The 25,450-nt window shown below is 48.6% G+C and overlaps 1 protein-coding gene across 2 annotated transcripts in view; it reads left to right on the top strand.

The window, feature by feature from the left end:
• alpl (alkaline phosphatase, biomineralization associated) overlaps positions 1-24,729 on the top strand; it is a 119,641-nt gene extending 94,912 nt beyond the window's left edge. For both annotated transcript variants that reach the window (XM_070860113.1, XM_070860112.1), the window contains 3 exons: positions 11,253-11,444; positions 19,501-19,620; positions 22,327-24,729. In XM_070860113.1, coding sequence (XP_070716214.1) covers positions 11,253-11,444; positions 19,501-19,620; positions 22,327-22,607 — 593 coding nt within the window. In that variant the 3' untranslated portion in view covers positions 22,608-24,729. The remainder of the gene's footprint in view (positions 1-11,252; positions 11,445-19,500; positions 19,621-22,326) is intronic.
• The last annotated feature ends 721 nt before the right edge of the window (positions 24,730-25,450 follow it).

The following is a 25,450-nucleotide window of genomic DNA, read 5'->3' as shown; positions in this document are numbered from 1 at the left end:
AGCTCCACGGATGCTACGCGGTCTTGGGCTGGCACTGGAGGCCTGCTTCAACGTGCGTTGTTCATGCTGCCACTTGGTCTCGGCAGTTACAGCCACTCCGGAAACCCGATTTCTCCTTTGGGATGATTGGCTCGTTGATGGGGGCTAGTCTGTGGAGCAGTAGCCTCTCCAGCACGTTATAACAAGTGCAAAATAAGGAGATTGGGCAGTAGCTGGAGGCTTCACAAGCATTCTTACCTTGCTTCATGAGGGCAATTATTTCAGCCTCCTTCTGGATAGAACTTTACCAGTAACTTGGAGAAGAAGGGGGGAAACCATCTCTTCGCTTTGGGTCCCAGTGCTTTTAAGAATTCTGGGTAAACACCGTCTGGACCAGCAGCTTTTCCAGGTTTGGTTGGCGACAGGGCTGTGTTTAGTTTGTCCAAGGTGAATGGATCAGACAGAGTTAACGATCTTGGTGCCGCCATCAAGTTTGTTGAAAGCTACCGCTTCACATGGCGTCTAAATTCTGTTGCTCATTGCAGCATATTCGACATGTGGACAACCCCGACAGTGATGAACCCAGTATGGTTTACACCGTTAGTGACATTTTGCACATCGGTTCAGGCAAATTCAAGGACTGTGATCTATACATTGACGGCACGCCCATCTGCCTCCTCATTGACCTTGGAGCCAAAGTCTCCATATTGAGCGAGGCTGTGTACAAAACCCACTTCACCCTCTGTCAACTGTAGCCCACAACTTCCACTCTACATGCGTACTCCAACTCCAAAATTGAGGTACTTGGGGTCATATCTGTCCCGATATACTACAAGGACATAACATTGGAGAACTTTTCCTTTCATGTCGCGAAGGGACGAAGCCTCAGGGGTGTTGACTTTTTGACAAGCTTGGGTTCAAAGTTTACAACCCAACCGACACACCTGTGTACACGGTGGACTTTGACAAGCAGTATCCCTCAATCTTCACAGGGTTTGGAGTGACAACAAAATTCTGCCATCGTCCCCGCGTTGACCCTTCTGTCAAACCAGCTGCACAGCGACTTCGCTGTCTCCCATTCGCGGTCCGTGACCAAGTATCCGCAGAATTAACGCGACTCGAATTTCAGGGAATCATTGACAGCATCGACTCCTCACCCTGGATCTCGAACTTAGTCATTGCTTGGTGTCAAAATGGGGAGATCCGCCTATGCATCCACCTGAAAGAGGTAAACAAGGCCACCATCCCTGACAAGTACCCTCTTCCTACCATCGATGAACTGTTTTCAGAATTCCACGGCTCAATCATTTTTACGAAACTCGACATGCGCCACAGTTACCTGCAAATATCCCTAGCAGGGGACAGCAAACCACTCACGGCATTCACAACGCATGGTCTGTATCAGTATCAACGCATGCCCTAGGGACTATCTTCTGCACCAAGTGCATTTCAGAAGATTGTCACTACTATGCTCACAGGCAGAGAGGGAGCCCTCAATCTGCTTGACGATATCATCGTCCATGGGTGGACAATGGAAGAACATGACCAGCGACTTCACGCAGTTATGGCTAGACTTGCTACACATAACATTACACTTAATGCCAATAAGTGTACATTCGCTGCTGGAGAAATAAACTTTCTGGGCTACAGAGTTACAGCACAAGGTGTCACATTGACGCGATCCAGTGAATGCAGGAGGCTACTAACGTCAAAGAACTTTCATTATTCCTCGGCACTTGCAACTTCTATCTGAGGTTTGTCCCGCACTACACACACATTGCCGAACCACTTCACAAGTTGCTGTGCAAGGACGTCCCTTGGGAATGGACAGATTCCCAGGCTCAGGCATTCACCACGCTTAAGGAGGAAATCACATCCTCTCCTATCCTCGCGTACTTTGATCCGAGTGCCACTCCATATGTATGGATGCATCAGGCACCGCCTTGGGTGCTGTGCTCTCGCAATGGATTGATGGCGTGGAACACCCAGTAGCCTTCGCCTCATGCAGAACGTAAATACTCTACAGGGGAACGTGAAGCACTTGTTTGCATCTACGCATGTGAATGCTGGCACACCTACCTCTATAGCAGGAAATTTACCCTCCTTATGGATCACCAAACGCTAACTATGCTACTTGCTACAATTGGATCTGGGCACAGACCACTATAAATCAACTGATGGTCAGATGGCCTTCGTCAGTATAACTTTGATGTACAGTACATCACTGGCAGTCACAACCACGGAGCTGACATGCTCAGCCGCTCGACTCTGGTGCTGACTTGTTCACAGATGATGACACATATGCCACGTCGATCATCACTCCGTTCATCAAAAACCTTGTCTCCTGCAACAAACTCAAAACCGAATCACGAGTTATGCTATGCTCCAGCACCTGTGTCACTTCCTCCAGACTGAGTGGCCTCAGCAAATTCCGGAAGAGCTGAAAACCTTCCACAGATTTCGCGATGAATTTTCCATTTGGAATGATGGCTGCCTGGCTTGTGGTGATAGAGCAGTAATTCCCAAGTCACTTCAACAGCGCGTTCTCTCATTGGCACACGATGGACACCTTGGCATTGTCTGCATGAAGCAGAGATGTTGCGATTCAGTCTGGTGGCCTGGGATTGACACTCGCATCGAGGAGTTTGTCTCACACTGCGAAGCATGCAGCCTGAGCGAAAAGGCCACAAACATCCGACCAGCGCCAATGGAGCCCATTTCATGGCCACAAAGACCATGGCAACAACTTCAATTGGATAACTTCGGTCCAGATGAAGCAGCTCCGCAGAACCAGCGTATCCTTGATGACCTGCATTCCAAATGGTCAGAAATCGCTACAACAAGTTCAGTGACCTCATCCATGATCGCCACTATTCTGCAGAGTATGTTCATGAATTGGGGCCTCCCAGAGGTCATAATCACTGACAATGGACCACAGTTTGTGTCCGACCAGTTCGCGGATTTGCTCACTCATCATGCTATCGAGCATCGCCTTACTGCTCGGTACAATCCTCAAAGCAACGGAGGTGTTGAGCGATTTAACCGCGTCATCAAAGAGGGTTTGAAAGCCAACCTTGCAGCAGGCCAAACATTCGACGAAGCGGTTCAAACCATTCTCCGCACATACCATTTGACAAAGCGTTCGCTAACGGGGAAGCCACCCGCTGACCTCATGATTGGGCGGAATCTTCACTGGCTACTGGACATTCTCAACACCCCCAGCCAAACTAGCGCAAAGATAGCCACACTCGCATCCCAGATTTCGGAACCCCAACGAAGAGCGAAGTCGTACACTGACAAAAGCCCCAACTGAAGAACGGAGATTGGGTCAGAGTTAAGCACCCAAATGTAGTCATAAGCTCGCATCTTCACTTTCGCCTCCAAAACAGATTGGGCGAAAGTTCAGCCCTCACACCGACGAGCTCAATGATGTAACTCGATGGAATGCTCGTAGACTGATCGCAACTCACAGGCCAACAGACCAGCAGGATGGAACAGAGGCACCGTTCTGTTTGCCAACCGAAAACCTCGATCAAACCACGCAGGCTCCACGCCGGTCTCAGTGTATCAGAACACGGCCTGGCTATCTCAAAGACTTTGTCTTTACATAAACTGTATTTTTCAGAGGGGGAAAATATGTTGGGTTTATGCTCTGTTTGTTTGTTGTATGAACTCTCACTGGTCGGGCATTAGGACCCTACGGGAGCTATTCACACACTGCTGTAAACATGCTGGTTCATGCTGGTTTTGGGGCACCATTTTGGGAGTTACATTACTCCTGTTTCAGTTAGTCTATTTATTTATGTACACAACAGAGAGCCTTGTTTTCTTCTGTCCAACAAGGAATATATGTCTTTCTAAACCCCTGAGGTATACTGTGTTTGTGGCAGCTTTAATAGTCTAATTTTAGTTTTATGCCCCCTTGTTCTGGTCTCCAGAGGAAATAGTTTCTATCAAACTATCAAATCCTTTAATCATTTTAAACACCTCAAATTAGATCACCCCTTAATTTTCTTTACTCAAGGGAATATAATCCTAGACTATGCAGCCTGTTCACATTAATATAACCCTTTTAGCACTGGTATCGTTCTGGTGAATCTGCACTGCACCCCCTGCAATACACTTCCTGGGGTCCCTTCTCTCTTAAAGGGACTGACTAATGCTGGTGTAGAGTTCAAAACTTAGTCAAAAGTGGCCATTGATCACATGAGACCCTAGCCAGTGAAAGTCAGCAGACCATGTAATGTGGGAGGGTCAGAAGGATGGTCATTCCCATGTGACCTAACCCTGCTCTCAGCTGGTATCTAGACACGTGCTCTTCCCAGTAGGGGGTCCCTAGTTAGCGATCAGGAGTAGGAACCCCAGTTTTTTCACTTCTTTCCTCCCTACCCGAACTGCTGTCCTGGAAGACTTGCATTTCTATAGCACCTTTCATGACTTCCTAAAGCACTTTACAGCCAGTGAACGTCTTTTGACGTGTAGTCACTGTTATAATATAGAAAACACGGGAGCCAAATTGTGCACAGCAAGCTCCCACAAACAGCAACGTGATAATTACCAAATCATCTGTTTTTAGAAATGTTAGTTGAGGGATAAATATTGTCTGGGACACCGGGGATAACTCCCCTGCTCTTCTTCAAAATAGCGCCAGCTGAGAGGGCAAATGGGGCCTTGGTTTAACGTCTCACCCAAAAGACACCACCTCTAATGGTGCAGCACTGCATCTGAGTGTTAGCCTAGATTTGCATACGCAACTCCCTGGAGGGGAACGTGAACCCAGAACCTTCTGACCCAGAGGCGAGAGTGCTACCCACTGAGCCCCGGCTGATTCAGCCCAGACCAGGGACTGAACCTGGGACATCCTGCTCTGACCCAGAGGCAAGAGTGCTACCCACTGAGCCACGGCTGACTCAGCCCAGACCAGGGACTGAACCTGGGACATCCTGCTCTGACCCAGAGGCAAGAGTGCTACCCACTGAGCCACGGCTGACTCAGCCCAGACCAGGGACTGAACCTGGGATATCCTGCTCTGCAGGCCATGCACAGTGTATTCAATCACTGCCATCGGACTGAGTCCAGCCACCCTCCCCACTGTTCAGTATTGACCAACAACTCGCAAACCATCACCTTCTCAATGATGTGTCACGTGAGCTCAGTTATCTGCCAAGTTACAGACACTTGAAAATAACGTGAATATTTATGTTCAGCAAAATCTTGGCTGCGGTTAAAACCTGTGCCGTTGGTAAATTCAGAAGTGCTGATATTCAAACTGGTGTCGCGTTTCAGTGGTGAATTTTGCGCATTCAGAGAATTGGCCTCGAATCCATTGGGCTCCACACCTCACTAGGGACTTGAGCACACAACTTAAGCTGACACTCCAGCGAAACTTCCTGACCATTTTGCTAAATAAGCAAAGTAATTCAAATTAGACAAAATGTAGGGTGATTTAAATATCTTCTATTTGCGGATTTCTGGTGCAGAAAAATTATTTCTGGCAACTCTTACAGTTCTGTGCAGTTGGTGCTGAGCCACCCCACAGAGGGACAGTTCGGGATATCACTGGTTGGGTTCGGGATATCACTAGTTGGGTTCGGGATGTCACTGGTTGGGTTCGGGATATCACTGGTTGGGTTCGGGATATCGCTGGTTGGGTTCACGATGTCACTGGTTGGGTTCAGGATATCACTGGTTGGGTTCGGGATGTCACTGGTTGGGTTCAGGATATCATTGGTTGGGTTCGGGATGTCACTGGTTGGGTTCGGGATGTCACTGGTTGGGTTCGGGATGTCACTGCTTGGGTTCGGGATGTCACTGGTTGGGTTCGGGATGTCACTGGTTGGGTTCGGGATGTCACTGGTTGGGTCAGCATCCAGAATATGACAGGTGGCTTAGGAATATCATGGGTTAGGGTCAGAATCAGGAATATCACGGGTTAGAGTTAGAAATATCATGAGCTTGGGTTAGGAATATCAGGTTAGGACTAGGATTAGGAATATCACTGGTTAGGGCTAGGAATAGCATGGGCTAGGGTTAGGAATATCGCGGGTTAGGACTAGAATTACGAATATCACGGGTGAGGGTTTGGAATAGTAATATCACGGGTTAGGTATATCATGGTTTAGGGTTAGGGCGAGGGTTGTTAATATTACATAAGAAATAGGAGCAGGAGTAGGCCATTTGGCCCCTCGAGCCTGCTCTGCCATTTAATAAGATCATGGCTGATCTGATCATGGACTCAGCTCCACTTCACTGCCTGTTCCTCATAACCCTTTATTCCCTTAATCTGTCTATCTTCGCCTTAAATATATTCAATGACCCAGCCTCCACAGCTCTCTGGGGCAGAGAATTCCGAATTCCATAGATTTACAACCCTCAGAGAAGAAATTCCTCCTCATCTCAGTTTTAAATGGGCGGCCCCTTATTCTGAGACTATGTCCCCTAGATTTAGTTTCCCACACGAGTGGAAACATCCTCTCTGCATCTACCTTGTCGAGCTGCCTCATTAGCTTATATGTTTTGATAAGATCACCTCTCATTCTTCTGAACTCCAATGAGTATAGGACTCCAACCTACTCAGCCTATCTTCGTAAGTCAACCCCTGATCACTTGCTGTTCTTGCACACTAACTTTTTGTGTTTCATGCACAAGGATCACCAAGTCCCTCTGTACTTCAGCACGTTGCAATTTTTCTCCATTTAAATTATAATTTGCTTTTCTATTTTTTTCTGCCAAAGTGGATAACCTCACATTTTTTCATATTGTACTCCATCTGCCAAATCTTTGCCCATTCACTTAGCCTGTCTATATCCTTTTGCAGATATTTTGTGTCCTCCTCACAATTTCCTTTCCCACCCATCGTTGTATCATCAGCAAACTTGGCTACATTACACTCGGTCTCTTCATCCAAGTCACTAATATAGATTGTAAATAGTTGAGACTCCAGCACTGATCCCTGCGGCACCCCACTCATTACTGTTTGCCAACCGGAAAATGACCCATTTATTCCGACGCTCTGTTTTCTGTTAGTTAGCCAATCCTCTATCCATGCTAATATATTGGGCCCAAGTTTCCACATGATAAAAAACGGGCGCTCCTCCGAGCTGGGCGCCCGTTTTTCGCGCCTAAAACGGCGCCGGAAAAAAAACGAGCGATTCTGGAGCGCTTTGCAGCTCCTTGTCTGCTTGGCGCGGCGCCCAGAGGGGCGGAGCCTACACTCGCGCCAATTTTGTAAGTGGGAGGGGGCGGGTACTATTTAAATTAGTTCTTTTCCTGCCGGCAACGCTGCACGTGCGCGTTGGAGCGTTCGCGCATGCTCAGTGTGAAAAAAACATTGGCACTCGGCCATTTTTGTAGTTCTTTGTAGCTGTTTAGTTTTTGAACATTTTTTAATAAAAGTACATTGCCATCAGCATAGAGGCTTCTTGTAGCAGTGAGAAGGGTGCAGGAAGCCTCAGAAAGTTTCCTGACGACCTCCCCCTTTTGCCGTCGGGAAATGGCTCCTCAATTTCTGAGGCTTCCTGCAGCCTTCTGGAACGGCCCCATTCCCTTCCCCCCCCCCCCCCCGTGTTCAGTCGTCTCCCTCCCTCCGCGCCCCCCCCCTCCGCGTTCGGTCGTCTCCCTCCCTCCGCGCCCCCCCCCTCTGCGTTCGGTCGGCTCCCTCCTCCCGCCTGCGTTCAGTCGGCTCCCTCCCTCCCCCCCCACCCCCGCGTTCGGTCAGCTCCCTCCCTCCCTCCCTCCCCCCGCGTTCGGTCGGCTCCCTCCTCCCCCCCCCCGCCCGCGTTCGGTCGGCTCCCTCCTCCCCCCCCCCGCCCGCGTTCGGTCGGCTCCCCCCTCCCTCCTCCCCCGCCCGCGTTCGGTCGGCTCCCCCCTCCCTCCTCCCCCGCTCGCGTTCGGTCGGCTCCCTCCTCCCCCCCCCCCGCCCGCGTTCGGTCGGCTCCCTCGTTTTGTGAGGCTTGCTGCACCATTCTTCCTGGCTGAAGCACTTTCACACAGGTAGGAAGATGGTTTATTTAATCTTTTATTTGCTTATAAATGTTTATTCAGGTTGGATTTATTTGTATAATATTTGTATAAGTATAAATAAGGATTGATTGTAGAATTTAATGAGTTCCCTTCCCCCCACCTCATTCTGGACGCCTGATTTGTAACCTGCGCCTGATTTTTTAATGTGCAGAACAGGTTTTTTCAGTTCTACAAAAATCTTCACTTGCTCCATTCTACTTTAGTTTGGAGTACATTTTCACTGTGGAAACTTTCAAATCAGGCGTCAGTGGCTGGACACGCCCCCTTTTGAAGAAAAAATTCTGTTCCAAAGTAGACCTGTTCTACCTGACTAGAACTGCAGAAAAAAAAATGTGGAGAATTGCGAATTCTAAGATAGTCCGTTCTCCACCAGTTGCTCCTAAAAATCGGGCGCAAATCATGTGGAAACTTGGGCCCTATATCCCTAACCCCGTGAATTTTTATCTTGTGCCTTTTATGTGGCACCTTGTCTAATGCCTCCTGGGAATCCAAATGCACCACATCCACTGGTTCCCCCTTATCCACTCTGCTCGTTACATCCTCAAAGAATTCCAGCAAATTTGTCAAACATGACTTCCCCTTCATAAATCCATGCTGACTCTGCTTGATTAAATCATGCTTTTCAAAATGTCCTGCTACTGCTTCCTTAATAATGAACTCCAGCATTTTCCCAATGACAGATGTTAGACTAATGGGTCTATAATTTCCTGCTTTATGTCTGCCTCATTTTTTAAATAGGGGCGTTACATTTGCGATTTTCCAATCCACTGAGTTAAAATGATTTTTATGCTGTTTGCGAAATGCCAAGTACACATGACATTAGAGTCTATGGGCTCAATTTTCCCCAATTATCTGCGCCGCTTTTTTGGCGTGCACCGTTTTTTTTGGAGTAAATTCAAATCTCCCAAGTTTCCCCAAAGTTTCTGCGCCAGTGTAATTCACTTTAGGTAGGATTTTTTTAGGCTACGTTTTTTACCCTACTGCCACCCGGGCCAATTCTGGCCATTTAAGCAAGTTTGGCCAGCTCCGATTTACTCCAATTTTTCATAAGACGGCGTACGTGACCACTCTGGAAAAACCTTCTGGGCAGTTAACAAAATCAGTGCAGGTAAGAGAATCAGCTCAGCAGATGCAGTTTCACGGCCCAGACAGCAGCAGCAGAGGTGGGGGGAGAGGAGCGAGGTGGGGAGAGGAGCGAGGTGGGGGGAGGAGAAAGGTGGGGGGAGAGGAGCGAGGTGGGGAGAGGAATGGAGGCCTATCGACCAGAGTTAGCTGCGGCAACCGGCACCGGGAGGAGGGAGGCCTTTCGGCTCGGGTTAGGAGCGACACCGGGCACTGGGGGAGGGGGCGATAGACTTTTGGCATAAACACTTTAATAATTAAATGGAGGTAAGTTGCTGCAAGGTGCAAGGTGCTTGTGCAGGTTGCTGTGAGCTGGCCATAATGTGTTGTATGTTTCATTTCCAGTCTCAGCCCACAGTGTGTCCATGGCAATCCGATCTTTTTGGCGCAGATCTTAGGCTCCACCCCCAAAGCTAAAGGACAGGCTACGCTGCGCCAAAATCAACAATCCAAATGTTTTTTTTTGGTGTAGTTGGGCCCCCAAAAAACGGGCATAACTCGTCAAGCACGCCAAAAAACAGCATTGGGGAAAATTGAGTCCAATGGGTTGCATTGTCCTCTGTGAGCCCACTTGGAACTGCAGGGAAATTGGGGCGTGGCCAGAGCAAATTCTGATCATTGGTTTCTCAGGTATTCTGCTGTTTTAGCTATGTGAAGCTCACCCTCCGATTGGCTTTGCTGATTGCTGCTGTGGATTGGCTGGACATGTTTAGCGTCAAATCTACTAAGTCTCCCAGGTCTCTTTCAACTTCATTGTTGGCTGTTTCAGCACCGTTCGTGGAGTACGTGTGTCGTCTATTTCCCTTTCTATTTCTAGCCCTTTACACTTGTCTGTCTTACAATCCATCTGCTAAATGTTCTGCCCGCTTACATACCTTGTCCAAATCGTTCAGTACTTTCTCAGCTTTCTCCTCCGATTCTACTGACCTATCTAGTTTAGTATCATCTGTAGATCTAACCACTTGATACTGAGTTTCGGAATCGTGGTCATCTAGAAGTAACTGTGGTCCCAGCAGTGAGCCCTGAGGCTCCACACTAAGTACGTCCCCCCCCATTATGTGCTCATTGATTCCTACCCTACAGCCAGTACCTTATCTCTTCTCCAGGTTTGTCCTGATCTCCAAGCTTTGAGCTTAATTGATAGCCTCACGTGTGGAATTTATCAAAAGCCTTTTGGAATTTGAGGTACGCCATGTCATAGAGCTACACACAATCCACTTGGGCTGTCACTTTCTCAAAGATGTCAAGGTGGTTGCTCAGGCTTGTTGATAACACCCCAATTGTTATAAAATAGCAAATCTTCCAACTCACCTCGAACAATCCATGGAAAGTCCTTTTTACAGGTTTATCCTCCCTTATCCGGAACCCTCGGGACCCAGCCTGTTCTGGACAAGGGATTTTTCCGGACGAGGGGTGGTCACATTAAATTGGATGGTACACGTACTGAGCAAGGGGATATCGGGGCTGGCTGACTTGGGGCTGGGAGTGTGGCAGAGAGATCATGGGGGGGCGCAGTGGATCGCGGGGTCAGGCCAGCGATTGTGGGAGTCGGCAGCGAGAAAGGACTTCAATTTGTTCAATTTGTTCATATTGGAGTTCTGCTCATGCGCTACCCGGTGGCTGGGAATAGTTCTGGATGAGGGGGTGGTTCCGGATAAGGGAGTTCCGGGTAATGGAGGTTCAACCTGTACTATATGTGTGTAGAGTTCCACCATCAGTTATCTCGTTCCATGCGACCCTTACACAGCCAACGAAGGATGGCTTGCTGCAAAGGTGAGGATGGTGGATTTAGGAACATCGGAACAGGAGTAGGACATTCAGCCCCTTGAGCGTGTTCTTCCATTCAATTAGATCATGGCTGATCTGCACCTCAACTCCATTTACCAGTCTTTGCATCATATCCCTTCTATACTTCTCTGTGGTTGATGGGTGAGGCACACCTTATGTGATGAGACCGGTCTCCTTGCTGATATTTCACCATTCCCTCCCTGAGAGAGATGCTTGCCCTTTTGATTTTTACATTACTTTCCACTGCGTTGCACAAGTGGTTGGTCGTTTTTTTTTTAATATAGGAACTTGTAAGTGTTCTTCCTGAGCTCCGGGATAATGGATGAATGTTTCCTCACTAGGTGGCCGGATAGACCATGGACATCACGAAGGGAAAGCCAAGATGGCCTTATATGAAGCGGTGGAGATGGACAATGCCATCGGGAGAGCTGGCTCCTTGACTCGAGACACTGATACATTAACGGTCATAACCGCCGATCACTCACATGTCTTCACATTTGGAGGCTACACCTTTCGAGGAAGCAATATATTTGGTGAGTTCAACAACAACTTGCATTTATATAGCACTTTTAACATAGTAAATAGTAAAACATCCCAAGGCGCTTCACAGGAGTGTTATCAAACCAAATCTGCCACTGAGCCGCATAAGCAGATATTCGAGACGAGTGACCAAAAGTTTGGTTAAAGAGGTAGGTTTTAAGGAACGGCATAAAGGAGGACATCCTGGGGCTCACCATTGACCAGAAACTTAACTGGACGAGCCACATAAATACTGTGACTGCAAGAGCAGGTCAGAGGCTGGGTATTCTGCGGCGAGTGTCTCACCTCCTGACTCCCCAAAGCCTTTCCACCATCTACAAGGCACAAGTCAGGAGTGTGATGGAATACTCTCCACTTGCCTGGATGAGTGCAGCTCCAACAATACTCAAGAAGCTCGACACGATCCAGGACAAAGCAGCTCACTTGATCGGCACCCCATCCATCACCTTCAACATTCACTCCCTCCACCACCAGCGCACCGTGGCTGCAGTGTATACAATCTATATGATGCACTGCAGCAACTCGCCAAGGCTTCTTCGGCAGCACCTCCCAAACCCACGATCTCTAGAAGTACAAGGGCAGCAGGCACGTGGGAACACCATCATCTGCAAGCTCCCCTCCAAGTTACACACCATCCTGACTTGGAAATATATCGCCGTTCCCTCATCGTCGCTGGGTCAAAATCCTGGAACTCCCTCCCTAACAGCACTGTGGGAGTACCTTCACCACAGGGACTGTAGTGGTTCAAGAAGGCGGCTCACCACCACCTTCTCAAGAGCAATTAGGGATGGGCAATAAATGCTGGCCTTGCGAATGACGCCCACATCCTGGAACAAATAAAGAGGTAGAGAGGTGGAGAAGTTTCAATAAGGAATTCCAGAGGTTAGGGCTTTGGTAACTCAAAGTATGACCGTCAATGGTGGAACGATTAAAATCGAGGTTGCTCAAGAGGCCAGAATTAGAGGAGCGCAGCTATCTTGGAGGGTTGTAGAATTGGAGGAGATTACAGAGATAGGGAGGGCCAAGGATGAAAATTTAAAAACCAAAAATGAATTCCTCTTAATAATTTGTACATACGCTGTCTTATCTGTGAAAGAAAGGCAAGGATTATTGCGTGTAATGGCTCTTTCCCTCTTTCCTGGTCATAAAAGCTTCTGGGGTTGAAAGTGCGCTCTGCCCCATTTGAATGATCTGAAAACTTAGCGCCTGTAGAGATGGACGGAGAATGGAGCGATATTTGGGACTTTGCTTTTTGAGAAACCACCCACCACTCTCGAGGCGGGAATGGGGCGGAAGGCGGGCAGTGTCATTTAGCTCAGCATGGCGCTGATGCATCGCAACATCCCTTCCCTTCATTTAAAGGGGAGGGACGCTGCGAGGCCTAGTGTGACTTCCGTGGCGCTCACTGGGCCACTGGGGTGGAGTTCGGCCGGGCCAACGGCCATGCACTCAAGAGGGGGTTGCGGGGCTGCCTGTTGGCGGACCAGATGAACCAACAGGCTGCCATAGTCGGGCCGGTTCAAGAGTCGGCTGACAATTAAAACAAAATGGCGGCCGCGGCGGTACGTCCTTAAAAACCTTCAGGACGACCGCGGGGCCCAGCCACTGACAGCTATGCGCCCTGCAATGCTGTTGGGCGCACCAACTGGCTCCGACCGTGCTCCCGTGGGGTCATTCCTCCTGCGGGGCGCAAAGGGGTCAGTGTCGGGCGGAGCGGGTAAGACAGAGCGGGGTGGAACTCGTCTCCGCTACCCCCTGGCCCGGGGGCAATTACAGACAGTTCCCAGCCTCCGCCTGCCCCCGGGGCGGAAAAAGCCTTAACACTATCAAAGGCGGTAACGGGCCTTAAAAAAGAGCCAATTTCGGCCCCTTTATGTTTCAGGTTGCTCGAGTGGATTTTGGAATAGATTTACTGTGTCTTAGTCCAGATTAAAAACCAGTGCCTCTTCAGCATATTTGCATCTCAAATGAAACCTAACCTAAGCCCAACATGATCTTGCCTCTTTGACTTGTTGACTTAATGACCTGAACTAAATCATTCGAACTTCAACCCACAGACCGCAGAGAATCCCTTAATGATCAGTCTCAGGATAAAAATGTCATGGAATGATCCACCAGCAAATGTGGAACATTCCTCATGCTGCTGAGAGTTCTGTCAAACAACTTGTGGTTTTCAAAGTCCACAAATTAACTGGGTAACTGGCTGCGTTTTCAGCAGATGGTCTCTTGAGTTACAGGCCAGTAACTCGAACTGACCGACACAAGAGCTTCACTAATAGGCCTATGAATTATTGCTGGAAACATCTTTACCCCTGGGGTTTGAAGCTTGCCTGCAGCCAGTTTCCAGCGCCAAGGCGGTTATTTGTCTGTAACGCGTGCCCGGATCGACGGAGGCCTGAAATGGTACTTCGGGCCTCTGTGATATTAATTGGGTGAACTGCCAATATCGATTGCCAGTGTCAGTGCCAGGAATGCGATACAATATTGGGTTGGATGCCTTTCAAGTATCCTTTGGGTGCTGGATGTCAGTCTCTGAAATCTTCCTGTTTTAAGTCTGTAAAGTAGGTCCAATTTATACCCCATAGACTCTGCATTTTATCCAGTGTACCTGCCCAATGCGACAAGCATTATCAATATGAACTACTTCAGTGAATGACCACCTTTGTAACTGAAGAGCTATGAAGGCCAGGCCAGGCCAGCAGCAAGTGCTTGGCGGTGGACTACTCCCGTGTTATTGATTAGGTTGTGTTTGATCTTGAGCAGTCTCGAAGCAGAACAATAGAACTGTTCAAAGAAAGACTTAATGACTTGGATGAAGGAATTTAGTGTAATGTAGCCAAATTTGCTGATGATACAAAGATGGGTGGGAAAGCAAATTGTGAGGAGGACACAAACAATCTGCAAAGGGATATAGACAGGTTAAGTGAGTGGGCAAAAATTTGGCAGATGGAGTATAATGTGGGAAAATGTGAGGTTATCCACTTTGGTAGAAAAAATTATTTAGATGGGGAGAGATTACAAAATGCTGCGGTACAGAGGAATCTGGGGGTCCTTGTATATGAAAGACAAAAAGTTAGTATGCAGGCACAGCAAGTGATCAGAAGGCAAATGGAATGTTGGCCTTTATTGCAAGGGGGATAGAATATAAAAGCAGAGAAGTCCTGCTACAGTTATACAGGGTATTGGTGAGGCCATACCTGGAGTACTGCGTACAGTTTTGGTTTCCATATTTAAGGAGGGATATACTTGCATTGGAGGCTGTTCAGAGAAGGTTCACGAGGTTGATTCCTGAGATGAGGGGGTTGTCATATGAAGAAAGGTTGAGCAGGTTGGGCCTATACTCACTGGAGTTTAAAAGAATGAGAGGGAATCTTATTGAAATCTCTGTACCACAGCATTTTGTAATCTCTTCCCATTTAAGTATTTTTTTCTACCAAAGTAGATAACCACACACTTTCCCACATTATACTCCATCTGCCAAATGTTTTCCCACTCACTGAGCCTATCTATATCCCTTTGTACATTCTTTGTGTCCTCCTCACAATTTGCTTTCCCACCTATCTTTGTATCATCAGCAAGATTTTGAGGGAGCTTAGGGTAGATGCAGAGAGGATGTTTGCCCTCGTGGGGGAATCTAGAACTAGGGGGCATAGTTTCAGAATAAGGGGTCACCCATTTAAAACAGAAATGAGGAGGAATTTCTTCACTCAGAGGGTCGTGGATCTGTGGAAGTCTCCACCCCAGAGAGCTGTGGAGGCTGGGTCATTGAATACATTTAAGGTGGAGATAGACAGATTTTTGAACGATAAGGGAGTCAAAGGTTATGGGGAGCGGGCAGGGAAGTGGAGTTGAGGCCAAGATCAGTTCTTATTGAATGGCGGAGCAGGCTCGAGGGGCCAAATGGCCTATTCCTGTTCCAAAGCGCTTTACAGCCATTGAAGTACTTTTGGAGTGTACTCACTGTTGTAATGTGGGAAACGCAGCAGCCAATCTGCGCACAGCAAGCTCCCACAAACAGCAATGTGATAATGACCAGATAATATGTTTTTGTTATGTTAATTGAAGGATAAATATTGGCCAGGACACTGGGGCTAACATCCCTGCTCTTCTTCAAAATAGTGCCATGGGATCTTTTACATCCACCTGAGAGGGCAGACGGGATCTCCAACAGTGCAGCACTCCCTCACTACTGTCCCTCCGACAGTGCGGCGCTCCCTCAGTACTGCCCCTCCGACGGTGCAGCACTCCCTCAGTAATGTCCCTCCGACAATGCAGCACTCCCTCAGTACCGCCCCTCCGACAGTGCAGCACTCCCTCAGTACCGCCCCTCCGACAGTGCGGCGCTCCCTCAGTACTGCCCCTCCTACAGTGCAGCGTTCCCTCAGTACCGCCCCTCCGACAGTGCGGCACTCCCTCAGTACTGCCCCTCCGACAGTGCAGCGCTCCCTCAGTACTGCCCCTCCTACAGTGCAGCGCTCCCTCAGTACCGCCCCTCCGACAGTGCAGCGCTCCCTCAGTACTGCCCCTCCTACAGTGCAGCGCTCCCTCAGTACCACCCCTCCGACAGTGCGGCGCTCCCTCAGTACTGCCCCTCCGACAGTGCGGCGCTCCCTCAGTACTGCCCCTCCGACAGTGCAGCGCTCCCTCAGTACTGCCCCTCCGACAGTGCAGCACTCCCTCAGTACTGTCCCTCTGACAGTGTAGCACTCCCTCAGTACTGCCCCTCCCTCAGTACTGAAATTGACTGAAGGGTAAAAACAATAGTAACGTGTTAGAGAGGATGTTTGTCGAGATGGGGGATGTACTGACTGGGGTGCCCTGGGATCAATGCTGGCGCCATAGTGCTTGTCATTTGTTTGAGTAACTTGAATTCAGAAACTCAATGCAAATTGGTCGATTTTAAAGAGTATACAAAACTAGGAGGGGCGATGGAATCAGAGAAGACAGCACAGACATTACAGTTGGACAAAATATATAACTGTGCAGAATAAGTGCTGCTCATAGAAGGGACAAAGGACAGTGTGGACTTTATCAATAGAGTTGATATGACTAAGAAAGTAGTTGAAGGAAATCTGTGAGTAGATTGGGCAATCATTGAGGGTTCATTTTGACTTCACGGCAAACGAGCCAAAGGTGGGCAGTGAAAACGTTACAAGGACACCCTCAAAGCCTCCTTGATAAAGTGCGACATCCCCACTGACACCTGGGAGTCCCTGGCCAAAGACCGTCCTAAGTGGAGAAAGTGCATCCGAGAGGGCGCTGAGCACTTCGAGTCTCAACGCTGAGAGCACGCAGAAATCAAGCGCAGGCAGCGGAAAGAGCGTGCTGCAAACCAGTCCCACCCTCCCTTTCCTTCAACGACTGTCTCTCCCACCTGTGATAGAGTCTGTGGCTCTCGTATTGGACTGTTCAGCCACCAAAGAACTCACTTCAGGAGTGGAAGCAAGTCTTCCTCGATTCTGAGGGACTGCCTATGATGATGATGATGATTTTGACTTTGGGCAATGGACGGGTGATATCAGACCGCTGCCCGTTAAACGTCTCCCAATTTTAAAAATGGGGAGAGATGTATAATGGGGGGCTGGTCTAATATCGCCCATTTTACACTCTCGCCCAGAGTCAATGTTACCCCGGTGTGTCCAACCAATACAGTGCCGCAATCAACAAAGCCCATGAGATGGAGACCAAATCGTGGAGGGCAAGTCAGAGAACGTCTTGATCAAACCGTACAGTGCTCTAATTAGACTGCAACTTGAGCGGGGTGCAGTTCTGATCACTGAGGCACAAGTTCGCTTCCAAACGTGGTCTTCTTTGTCTGTGGTTGGTGGGTTGGTGTGGACGCCGCTGATGCAGCTTTACAGGTGCAAGCGACATGCACCAAGCGTGAAAATGTGCCTGACGCTGAGATTTGGAACAGACCCACAACCTACTCCGAGGCATGATTGGAATTCAGCTCCATCGCACTTGGAAATTCAGTTCCAAGTCTGCAGAAGTTACACAAAGGCTTCACAATGCACCAGCCAAAGCATATTAGCAGCAGTGCGTCCAGCGAAACAGAAAAGACCAGCGGCCAGTGGAAGAGGTACAATGGAAAGCAGCAAAACTGATCTCATGGATAAGAGGAACAAGCTTTGAGGAAAGATTAAGGTTTACAACTGAGAGAGGAGAAGGTTAAGGGGTGGCACCTCATCGAGGTAAACAAAGTATTAAATGGTATAGACCCGGTAATAAATTTAGATTACTGAGAAATAATTTTAAAACAAGATATCACTGAGTCAGAAGGTTGTAAATTCAAGTCCCACTCCAGAGACTTGAGCATAACATTTATCTTGCCCCTCAGTGCAGTACTGAGGGAATGCTGCACTGTCGGAGGTGCCGTCTTTCAGATGAGAGGTTAAACTGAGGTGGATGCAGAAGATCTCATGGCACTATTTCGAAGAAGAGCAGGTGAGTTCTCTCCAGTGTCCTGACCAATATTTATCCCGCAATCAACATCACTAAAAACAGATTGTGTTTCATTGCTGTTTGTGGGACCTTGCTACGGGCAAATTGGTTGTTGCATTTCCCTACATTGCAACAGGGTTTACACTTCAAAAGACAAGTAACGTGCACTGGGACATCATACAACGTGCTAACTGAATGCTAATTCCTTCTTTCAAACCGATGGGGGTAGATGCTGACTTTATAGCGAATTGGCAGCCTGGTTTCCATTTCTCCCCATTGAATTCAATGAAAATAAAAATCTGGAGAGACATAAATAGACTCACTATCATCTGTTTTACACTATGGCACAATGTTAAGATCTAGCCCATGTGTTCGGAAGGACTTTTTAACTAAGGCTGATAAACGCCTAGGTTCGTCCTCCAAGGACTTGGAGACAAAAACAGGGCTGTTCAAAATACACATGGTTGCTGAATGGGCAGGTGACAGCAGTTGGGGGGATGAGCTTCAGAGAGTCAAATGGCCTTTATAGAATAAACATTCATCTCCCTCAGGTTTGACGATTTGCTAATCCAGGAGTGCGCTGTTTTGAAAGCATAAGGCTGATTCAGTGGTGGATTCGGTCTGTGTCTGAAAAGCACAAGTATTTACTAATCACCCAAGCTTGCTACAAAACCGCTGGGTATAAAACAAGGCCAATCAGCAGTCTCCCTCAGGGAGAAATAAGTGATTAATTAGCAATCAATTAGAAAGGAGCAGCGAAAGAAGAAAGACTTGCATTTATATAGCACCTTTCACGGCCACCGGACGTCTCAAAGCACTTTACAGCCAATGAAGTACTTTTGGAGCGTAGTCACTGTTGTAGAGAGGTTGCCCTAAATTTATCCGTGGAGTGACTGAACAATAGATCTGCTATTTCCCCCCTCAATCGATCCACAGCTGAAGCTGGTCCATCGAGGTTAGCGCAAGGACTGGAGTCCGCTTCAAATAAACTTCTTTTTTGCTTCTTTACGGAACCACACGATCCCAGAATTATTGGTTGGTGCTAATAATTGCAGGCAGTCGATGCCCTTGCACAGCAAGGCCAGATCCCTAAAGGATCTGGAGGAGGTGATCCAGCTGCAGATATGTTAATTCTGAGGGACATCACTCATGTAGATTGAGGGTCAAGCTTTTTTTAATCATTCTTGGGACTCGGGCGTCACTGGCAAGGCAGACATTTATTGCCAATTAATGGTTACCCTGAGGAGGTGCTGCTGGGGAGTTGCCTCGAACCGCTGAACTCCATAGCGGTTTTGATACCACTGAGTGGCTTGCTAGGCCACATTAGTGGGCAGTGAAGAGTCAACCACATTGGTGTGGGACTGGAGTCATATGTAGGCCAGACCAGGCCAGGATGACGGGTTTCCTTCCCTAAAGGACGTGAATGAACCAGTTAGGTTTTCATGGCCTGTCGAACTGTGGGGCCTATTGCACGGACAGTGTGACCTGTGGGGCCTGTGTTGCTGATACTGTGACCTGAATTATTAATCATTTGCCCTGTGGGACCTCTTAGCATTGAGGAACCCAGTGTGTGGTGTGTTCTCAAATCCGTGCATTTTCTTTCAGGTCTCGCTCCATATTTAAGTGACGTGGACAGCAGACCATTTACTTCGATACTGTATGGAAACGGACCTGGCTACACACTGCAAAATGGAGAACGGCCAAATGTTTCAAACAGCGAGATCCGTAAGTTTTGAAAACATTTTGGGGCCAAAATTGCCCTCCACCCCACTTGGGGCGGATAATTCGAATTAAATGGCGGAAAAGATAGAGCGGGAAACAGGGGAATTGGGCACTTTTGACTGCAAGAATGAACAGGGCGATGTTGGGGGCGACAGAGGGGGGGAAAGAGAGTTGGGAATGGGGTGGAAGGCGGGTGGTGTCGTCAGCGCTGCGCTGAGCATGTGATATCAGCGCGACACAGACATGCCGCGTCACACTGACGCATAGCAACGGCCCTTCCCTTCACTTACAGGGGAGGGACCCAGCGAGGCCTCCTTGGAGCTCACTTGGCGACCAGGGGGGGCTTCGGCCAAACCAGTGGCCGCCATTGTCTAGCCGACTGTGGCTGCGCTCCTGTGGGGCAATTTCCCCCACGGGGCGGAAAAGGGGTCGGTGCGTGGCGGAAATGTGGGGCGCAGCAGAAAGCCACTCCCATCGCCCCCGAACCGGGGGCAATTCCAGATAGGTTACACTCTCTGCCTGCCCCCGGTCGGAAAGGTCTTCCCGCCCAGTACCGCCTGTTGAAGGCGCTAACGGGCCTTAAATAAAGGGGCAATTTCAGCCCCTTTGTTTCTTGTCACCTTTTCAAAAAATTACCTGGACTGACGTGTGAGAAGTGAATTGACCCGTCGACAATGGGACCTACTTTTTAGTTTCAGGTCTTCTCCACCTTTCCCCACGAGACCTGCTTCTCTGCTGCATGTCCCAAGTGTACAAACTCCAGCCTGTAGATCTGAAACTATTTTAATTGTAGTCCAGGATACACAGCGTGACAATCAAGACGTTCCAAAGCACTTTACAGCCAGTGAAGTACTTTTTGAAGTGCAGTCGCTGATGCAAGGTGGGAAATGCAGCAGCCAATTTGCGCACAGCAAGCTCCCACAAACAGCAAAGAGATCATCACTAAATAATTTGTTTATGGCGGTGTTGGTTGAGAAATAAATGTTGGCCATGACACCAGGAGAACTTCCATGCTCTTCTTCGAGATAATGCCATGGGATCTTTTATGTCCACTTGAGAGGTTTAACATCTTATCTGAAAGACATCACCTCCGACAGTGCAGCACTCCCTCAGCACTGCACCGGAGGGTCAGCCGAGATTTATGTGCTCAAGTCCCTGGAGTGGGACTTGAACTTGCAACTTTCTGACTCAGAGGCGAGAGTGCTACCCATTGAGCTTAGGGCCATGCTGGATTTGCTTATCTTGGCTGGGCCAATGTGGTACTAAAGTTGGCCTTCAATGCTCCTAGAGTAGGAAGAGGGAACAGCTTAGATCTGACTCTTGATTGGTATTCTGCCTTTCCTGGAAGTGTCGACACAAGGGTCAGGTTAGGATCAAGTCAGCTTTCGTCCCATTCCTGTGGCCAAATAGCATCCCTCCCCCAAACTCCAAGCAATCCCAGGAAACGTGACTACCTGAGTGAGGTGCCAGCAGCTTACATTTGATGTTTTCTGTAAACCTGCTCCCTGATCCTTCAGGTAAAGAAAGCTAATGAGGGAAATGAAAGGAGAGGAAGATTTTTTCATATAACGTCTGTCAAAATCTGAATTTTTAAGAATCTTTGATGTTTCTGAGCTGCTTGAAGTGTAATTCCGGCAGGCTAGTTATATAAATTTTAGCACAAGAGAGCGAGGGGAGGGAGATATGGTGGGAGAGACGGAAGGTCGGGTAGAGGTGTGCTGATCAAGCCCCTATCAGAGGGTGATTTTACACAGACCGAAACTAATCCCAGTATCCTGGCTAATTGCTACGCATTTAGGTTAGGATCCAGTCGCTGTTTGAATGCTGGGATCAATTGTAACATTGGGCCGATTTTAACCTTACTCGCTCAGCAGAAATCTGGCGGGTGGACAGTTAAAATCGCCCTGGCTCTTGCCTATCCATGAGCGGGGGTTGTAACTGGAGTTAAAATCGGGGCGCAGGAGAATTAGGACACTTCTGCTGTTGAGTGCCACTGGGAGGAAAAGTGCAACAAGAGAACCTGGTCACAGGGCAGCTGACATACTGCACTCAGGAGGTGTCTGTGTACCTGTGGTGGAGAAAGTTTATTCTAACCTGCTGCTTTGTTGTGTTTCCACCTCCCGTTCTCACTCGCTCTCTCACTCCTGCCTTATCCGTTTCCTTTTCTACTCTCTTCTTCTCTCCCTCCTCTCTCCCTCCCTCCTCTCTCCCTCCCTCCTCTCTCCCTCCCTCCTCTCTCCCTCCCTCCTCTCTCCCTCCCTCCTCTCTCCCTCTTTCTCTCTCTCTGCCTCCTCTCTCTGCCTCATCTCTCCCTCCTTCTCTCTCCCTCCTTCTCTCTCCCTCCTTCTCTCTCCCTCCTTCTCTCTCCCTCCTTCTCTCTCCCTCCTTCTCTCTCCCTCTTTCTCTCTCCCTCCTTCTCTCTCCCTCCTTCCTTCTCTCTCTCTCTCCCTCTTTCTCTCTCACTCCCTCCTCTCTCTCTGTCTCTCAATCTTTCTCTGACTTTCTATCTCTCTATCTTCTTCCTTCTTCCCTTGCCCTTTGACCTCACTTTTTCACTTTATCTCTCTCTCCCTTCCCTCCTTCTTGCTTTACTCTTCATCCTCTGCCCCTCTCCCTCCCTCTTTCGCACTCTCCCCTTGCTCTCTTCCCTCACTCTCTCTCCTGGTTTCGTTCTCCGCCCGCTTCCTCCCTCCCTCCCTCCCCTCGTAGATGAGAACACTTACCTGGCACAGTCGGCTGTGCCGCTCAGGCAAGAGACCCACGGGGGAGAGGACGTCGCCATATTTGCGAAAGGCCCGATGGCTCACCTCTTCCACAGCGTGCACGAGCAGAATTACATACCCCACGTGATGGCGTACGCAGCCTGCATCGGCCAGAACAAGGAGCACTGTGCCGACCTCCACTCCGTGCCCTGCGGCAACGGCGCCTGGGTGCCCACGGGCGCCAGTGCCACGTTGTTAGTATTGCTGGCGCTACTGTCCTGCATCTAGCACAGCATTCTGCCTGGAGATGGCTTCAGGGTGGACTGTGCCTGTTAACCAGGAATGCCCCCTCTTTTCAATGCAATGGTTCTGGGTTGTGGAGCAGTGTGATCGCTCATCGGCAGGACGAGACCCACGGAAGGTGTCAGTGCACTCGCAGACACTGCAAGGCCCGTCCTGATCACATTGCTCCATGGAACAGACTGACCCCCTCCCTCTCTCCCTCCCCCCTTCCCCTCCCCGCCTAGTTTACCCTCCCTTCCAGCCTCGAGTTCAGACCCACAACAAAACCTTCTTTAAAAAAAAAGAACCACTAGCTAACTACGTAGCAATATAAGCATTCAAAGATAAATTCTAAACGCAGCCACGTTTTTGGCTGCGTGTCTCTCTCTTCCTGCCCTTCCCTGTCGAGCCCCTGCACACTTGACTCCAGTGGCTGTTGTCGTTCTCTGCGGGATGACGCCTTGCACTGACCAGTGGCCGCTTTACCCCGCCGCGCTCTGCAAAACAAAAAAACAAGGCCCTCTTCTCAAATGTGTCTCTCCTTCCCCCACCCCCTTAAATCGCAGACCAGAACCATTGTGTGTACGAGAACCAGCGCTAAGCTCATTGCGATGAGATTCTCACAATGATGGAACCAGACCTGTCTGGCGGTATTACTGCTGTATGGCCTCTCTCCATCACCCCCCCCCACCCCCGAGTGAAAATGTCATCAAATCGATCATGCCTTTTGTTTATGCCTTGACCAGCCTACGGTTAAAAAGCAATGACGTTTATCGACTCAGTGTACTTTGTCAAAGGAGCAAGTCGGTAAACAAATGTCTGGTATGGCCAAAGTGTTTGATTTTAGTCGCAGATTTTAATCAAAGGAGACGCCCCCCAGTGCAAGCCAGTAATGTGAGGACATCCATTCCTGTCCTGACAGTTAGCACTGCAGCTAGTGTAGGTAAAACCCAGCAGAAGCTGCCTGGAAGAATTGTTGGTTGCTCATTATTCCTCTTCATCCAGGGGTGAGATACACAATAACCAGCACAGCGGAAGAGAAGAATTGTCTCTCATAGTAGCAGTTGAGTTGATACCAGCTGGCAGTAATGTGCTCTATAAATCCAACCAATGCTCTGAGCACTCTGATAGGAGCGTCATGAATTGATATCCATTTGCCTTGCAGAGGCCATTGACTTCAAATACCTCTTGTGGGTAGAATGTGACCGATCTCCCAATAGTGATAGAGTAAAACCCAGGAAAGTTATATGTCTGTTCATCCTGCGTGTTGCAAGCTAATCACCCCTCCCACGTTGTGGATCAGACACCAAGGGTTCAAAGGACCAGGAGACATCTTTGTGACTGGAGAACGAAAGTTACATTTGCAGAAGACACGTTTTTAATTTTTCTTTTGGTACCTTTTTTAAAAAGCCATATTGAAACATCTCTGCATAAAGAGCAGTTTAAATAGCCAAACAAGCCAGCAAGTTATTTGTGTCTGCATGTTTATTGTTTTTAACTTATCCCAATGTTTTTAAAAAGTTCTCTGTTTCTCGGAGTGGGGCACTGATCTTCTCTTCAGTTGGTTCCAGGTCCCTGTCAGTGGCCCTCTGTAACCAGCTGTTGGGAACTGTTTGAGACCCACCTGAGGTCCCTGTCAGTGGCCCTCTGTAACCAGCTGTTGGGAGATGTCTGAGGTCACTTGCCTGCCACTGTTCCTCGTTTCTCCTTCCCCCCCCCCCCCCATCGATTGAGAGGAAGGTGCGGAGGGCGGTGGGGGGTGGGGGAAGAACCCATTCAGTGCATCAGGCTCGCCAACACTGGCGTCTAATTGGTTCAGCACTGCCTCTACGCGTGATTCCCAAAAGGACTCCGGACACAGGGTTCCTGATGGAGGTCTGAACCCCACTGCTCCACTTTGAGGCTGCCTTGACCAATGTTTCGGGGCTCCATTTGCGAATGGCAAGTGTTGGGGGAAATCGCAGATTTGACAAGTATGGCCGTGCACACCACACTGTTAGTCCACCCAAGATGCTGCGGAGGTGGAGAAACGCCACAACAGTGGAAAGGCTAAATATAAAACAAATTGTGTAAATCAGATATAAAATATTGCTTTCAAATTGTAACCGTTCCTTTGTGTTACCAATAACTGTCTTATTTGAAGTTACAGAAATCTTTTATAAAATAAAGTTTTTTCACTGTTTTATTCAATGCCTATTGGAGTTCTCTTTTCTCTCCCTTACTGTGTTTAGTTACTGAAATCCAAGAGTTTTCAATCAGTCTCCATAGACCTAGACTCACGTTGACACAAGGGGCACGGTAGCATAGTGGTTATGGTACTAAACGAGTAATCCAGAGGTCTGGGCTAATCATCCAGAGATGGATTGGAGGTCTGCAAATGTGGTACCTTTGTTTGAGAAAGGAGAAAGGGATAGACCGAGTAATTTCAGGCCAGTCAGCCTAACCTCAGTGGTGGGAAAATCCTGAAGGACAGGATAAATCTTCACTTAGAAAGGCATGGATTAATCAAGGATAGTCAGCATGGATTTGTTAAGGGAAGGTCGTGTCTGACTAACTTGATTGAATTTTTCGAGGAGGTAACCAAGAGGGTCGATGAAGGCAAAGTGTATGATATATATGGATTTTAGCAAAGCTTTTGATAAGGTCCCACATGGGAAAAGCCCATGAAATCCAGGGCAAAGTGGCAAGTTGGATCCAAAATTGGCTCAGAGGCAGGAAGCAAAGGGTAATGGTTGATGGGTGTTTTTGCAATTGGAAGGATGTTTCCAGTGGGGTTCCGCAGGGTTCAGTACTCGGTCCCTTGTTGTTTGTGATATACATCAATGATCTAGACATAAATATAGGGGGTA

Source organism: Pristiophorus japonicus, chromosome 18 (assembly GCF_044704955.1).
Source record: "Pristiophorus japonicus isolate sPriJap1 chromosome 18, sPriJap1.hap1, whole genome shotgun sequence".
In the NCBI taxonomy this organism is placed as follows: Eukaryota; Metazoa; Chordata; class Chondrichthyes; family Pristiophoridae; genus Pristiophorus; species Pristiophorus japonicus.
The sequence above is the reverse complement of the archived record's forward strand: the minus strand, read 5'-3'. Positions and strand labels throughout refer to the sequence as shown.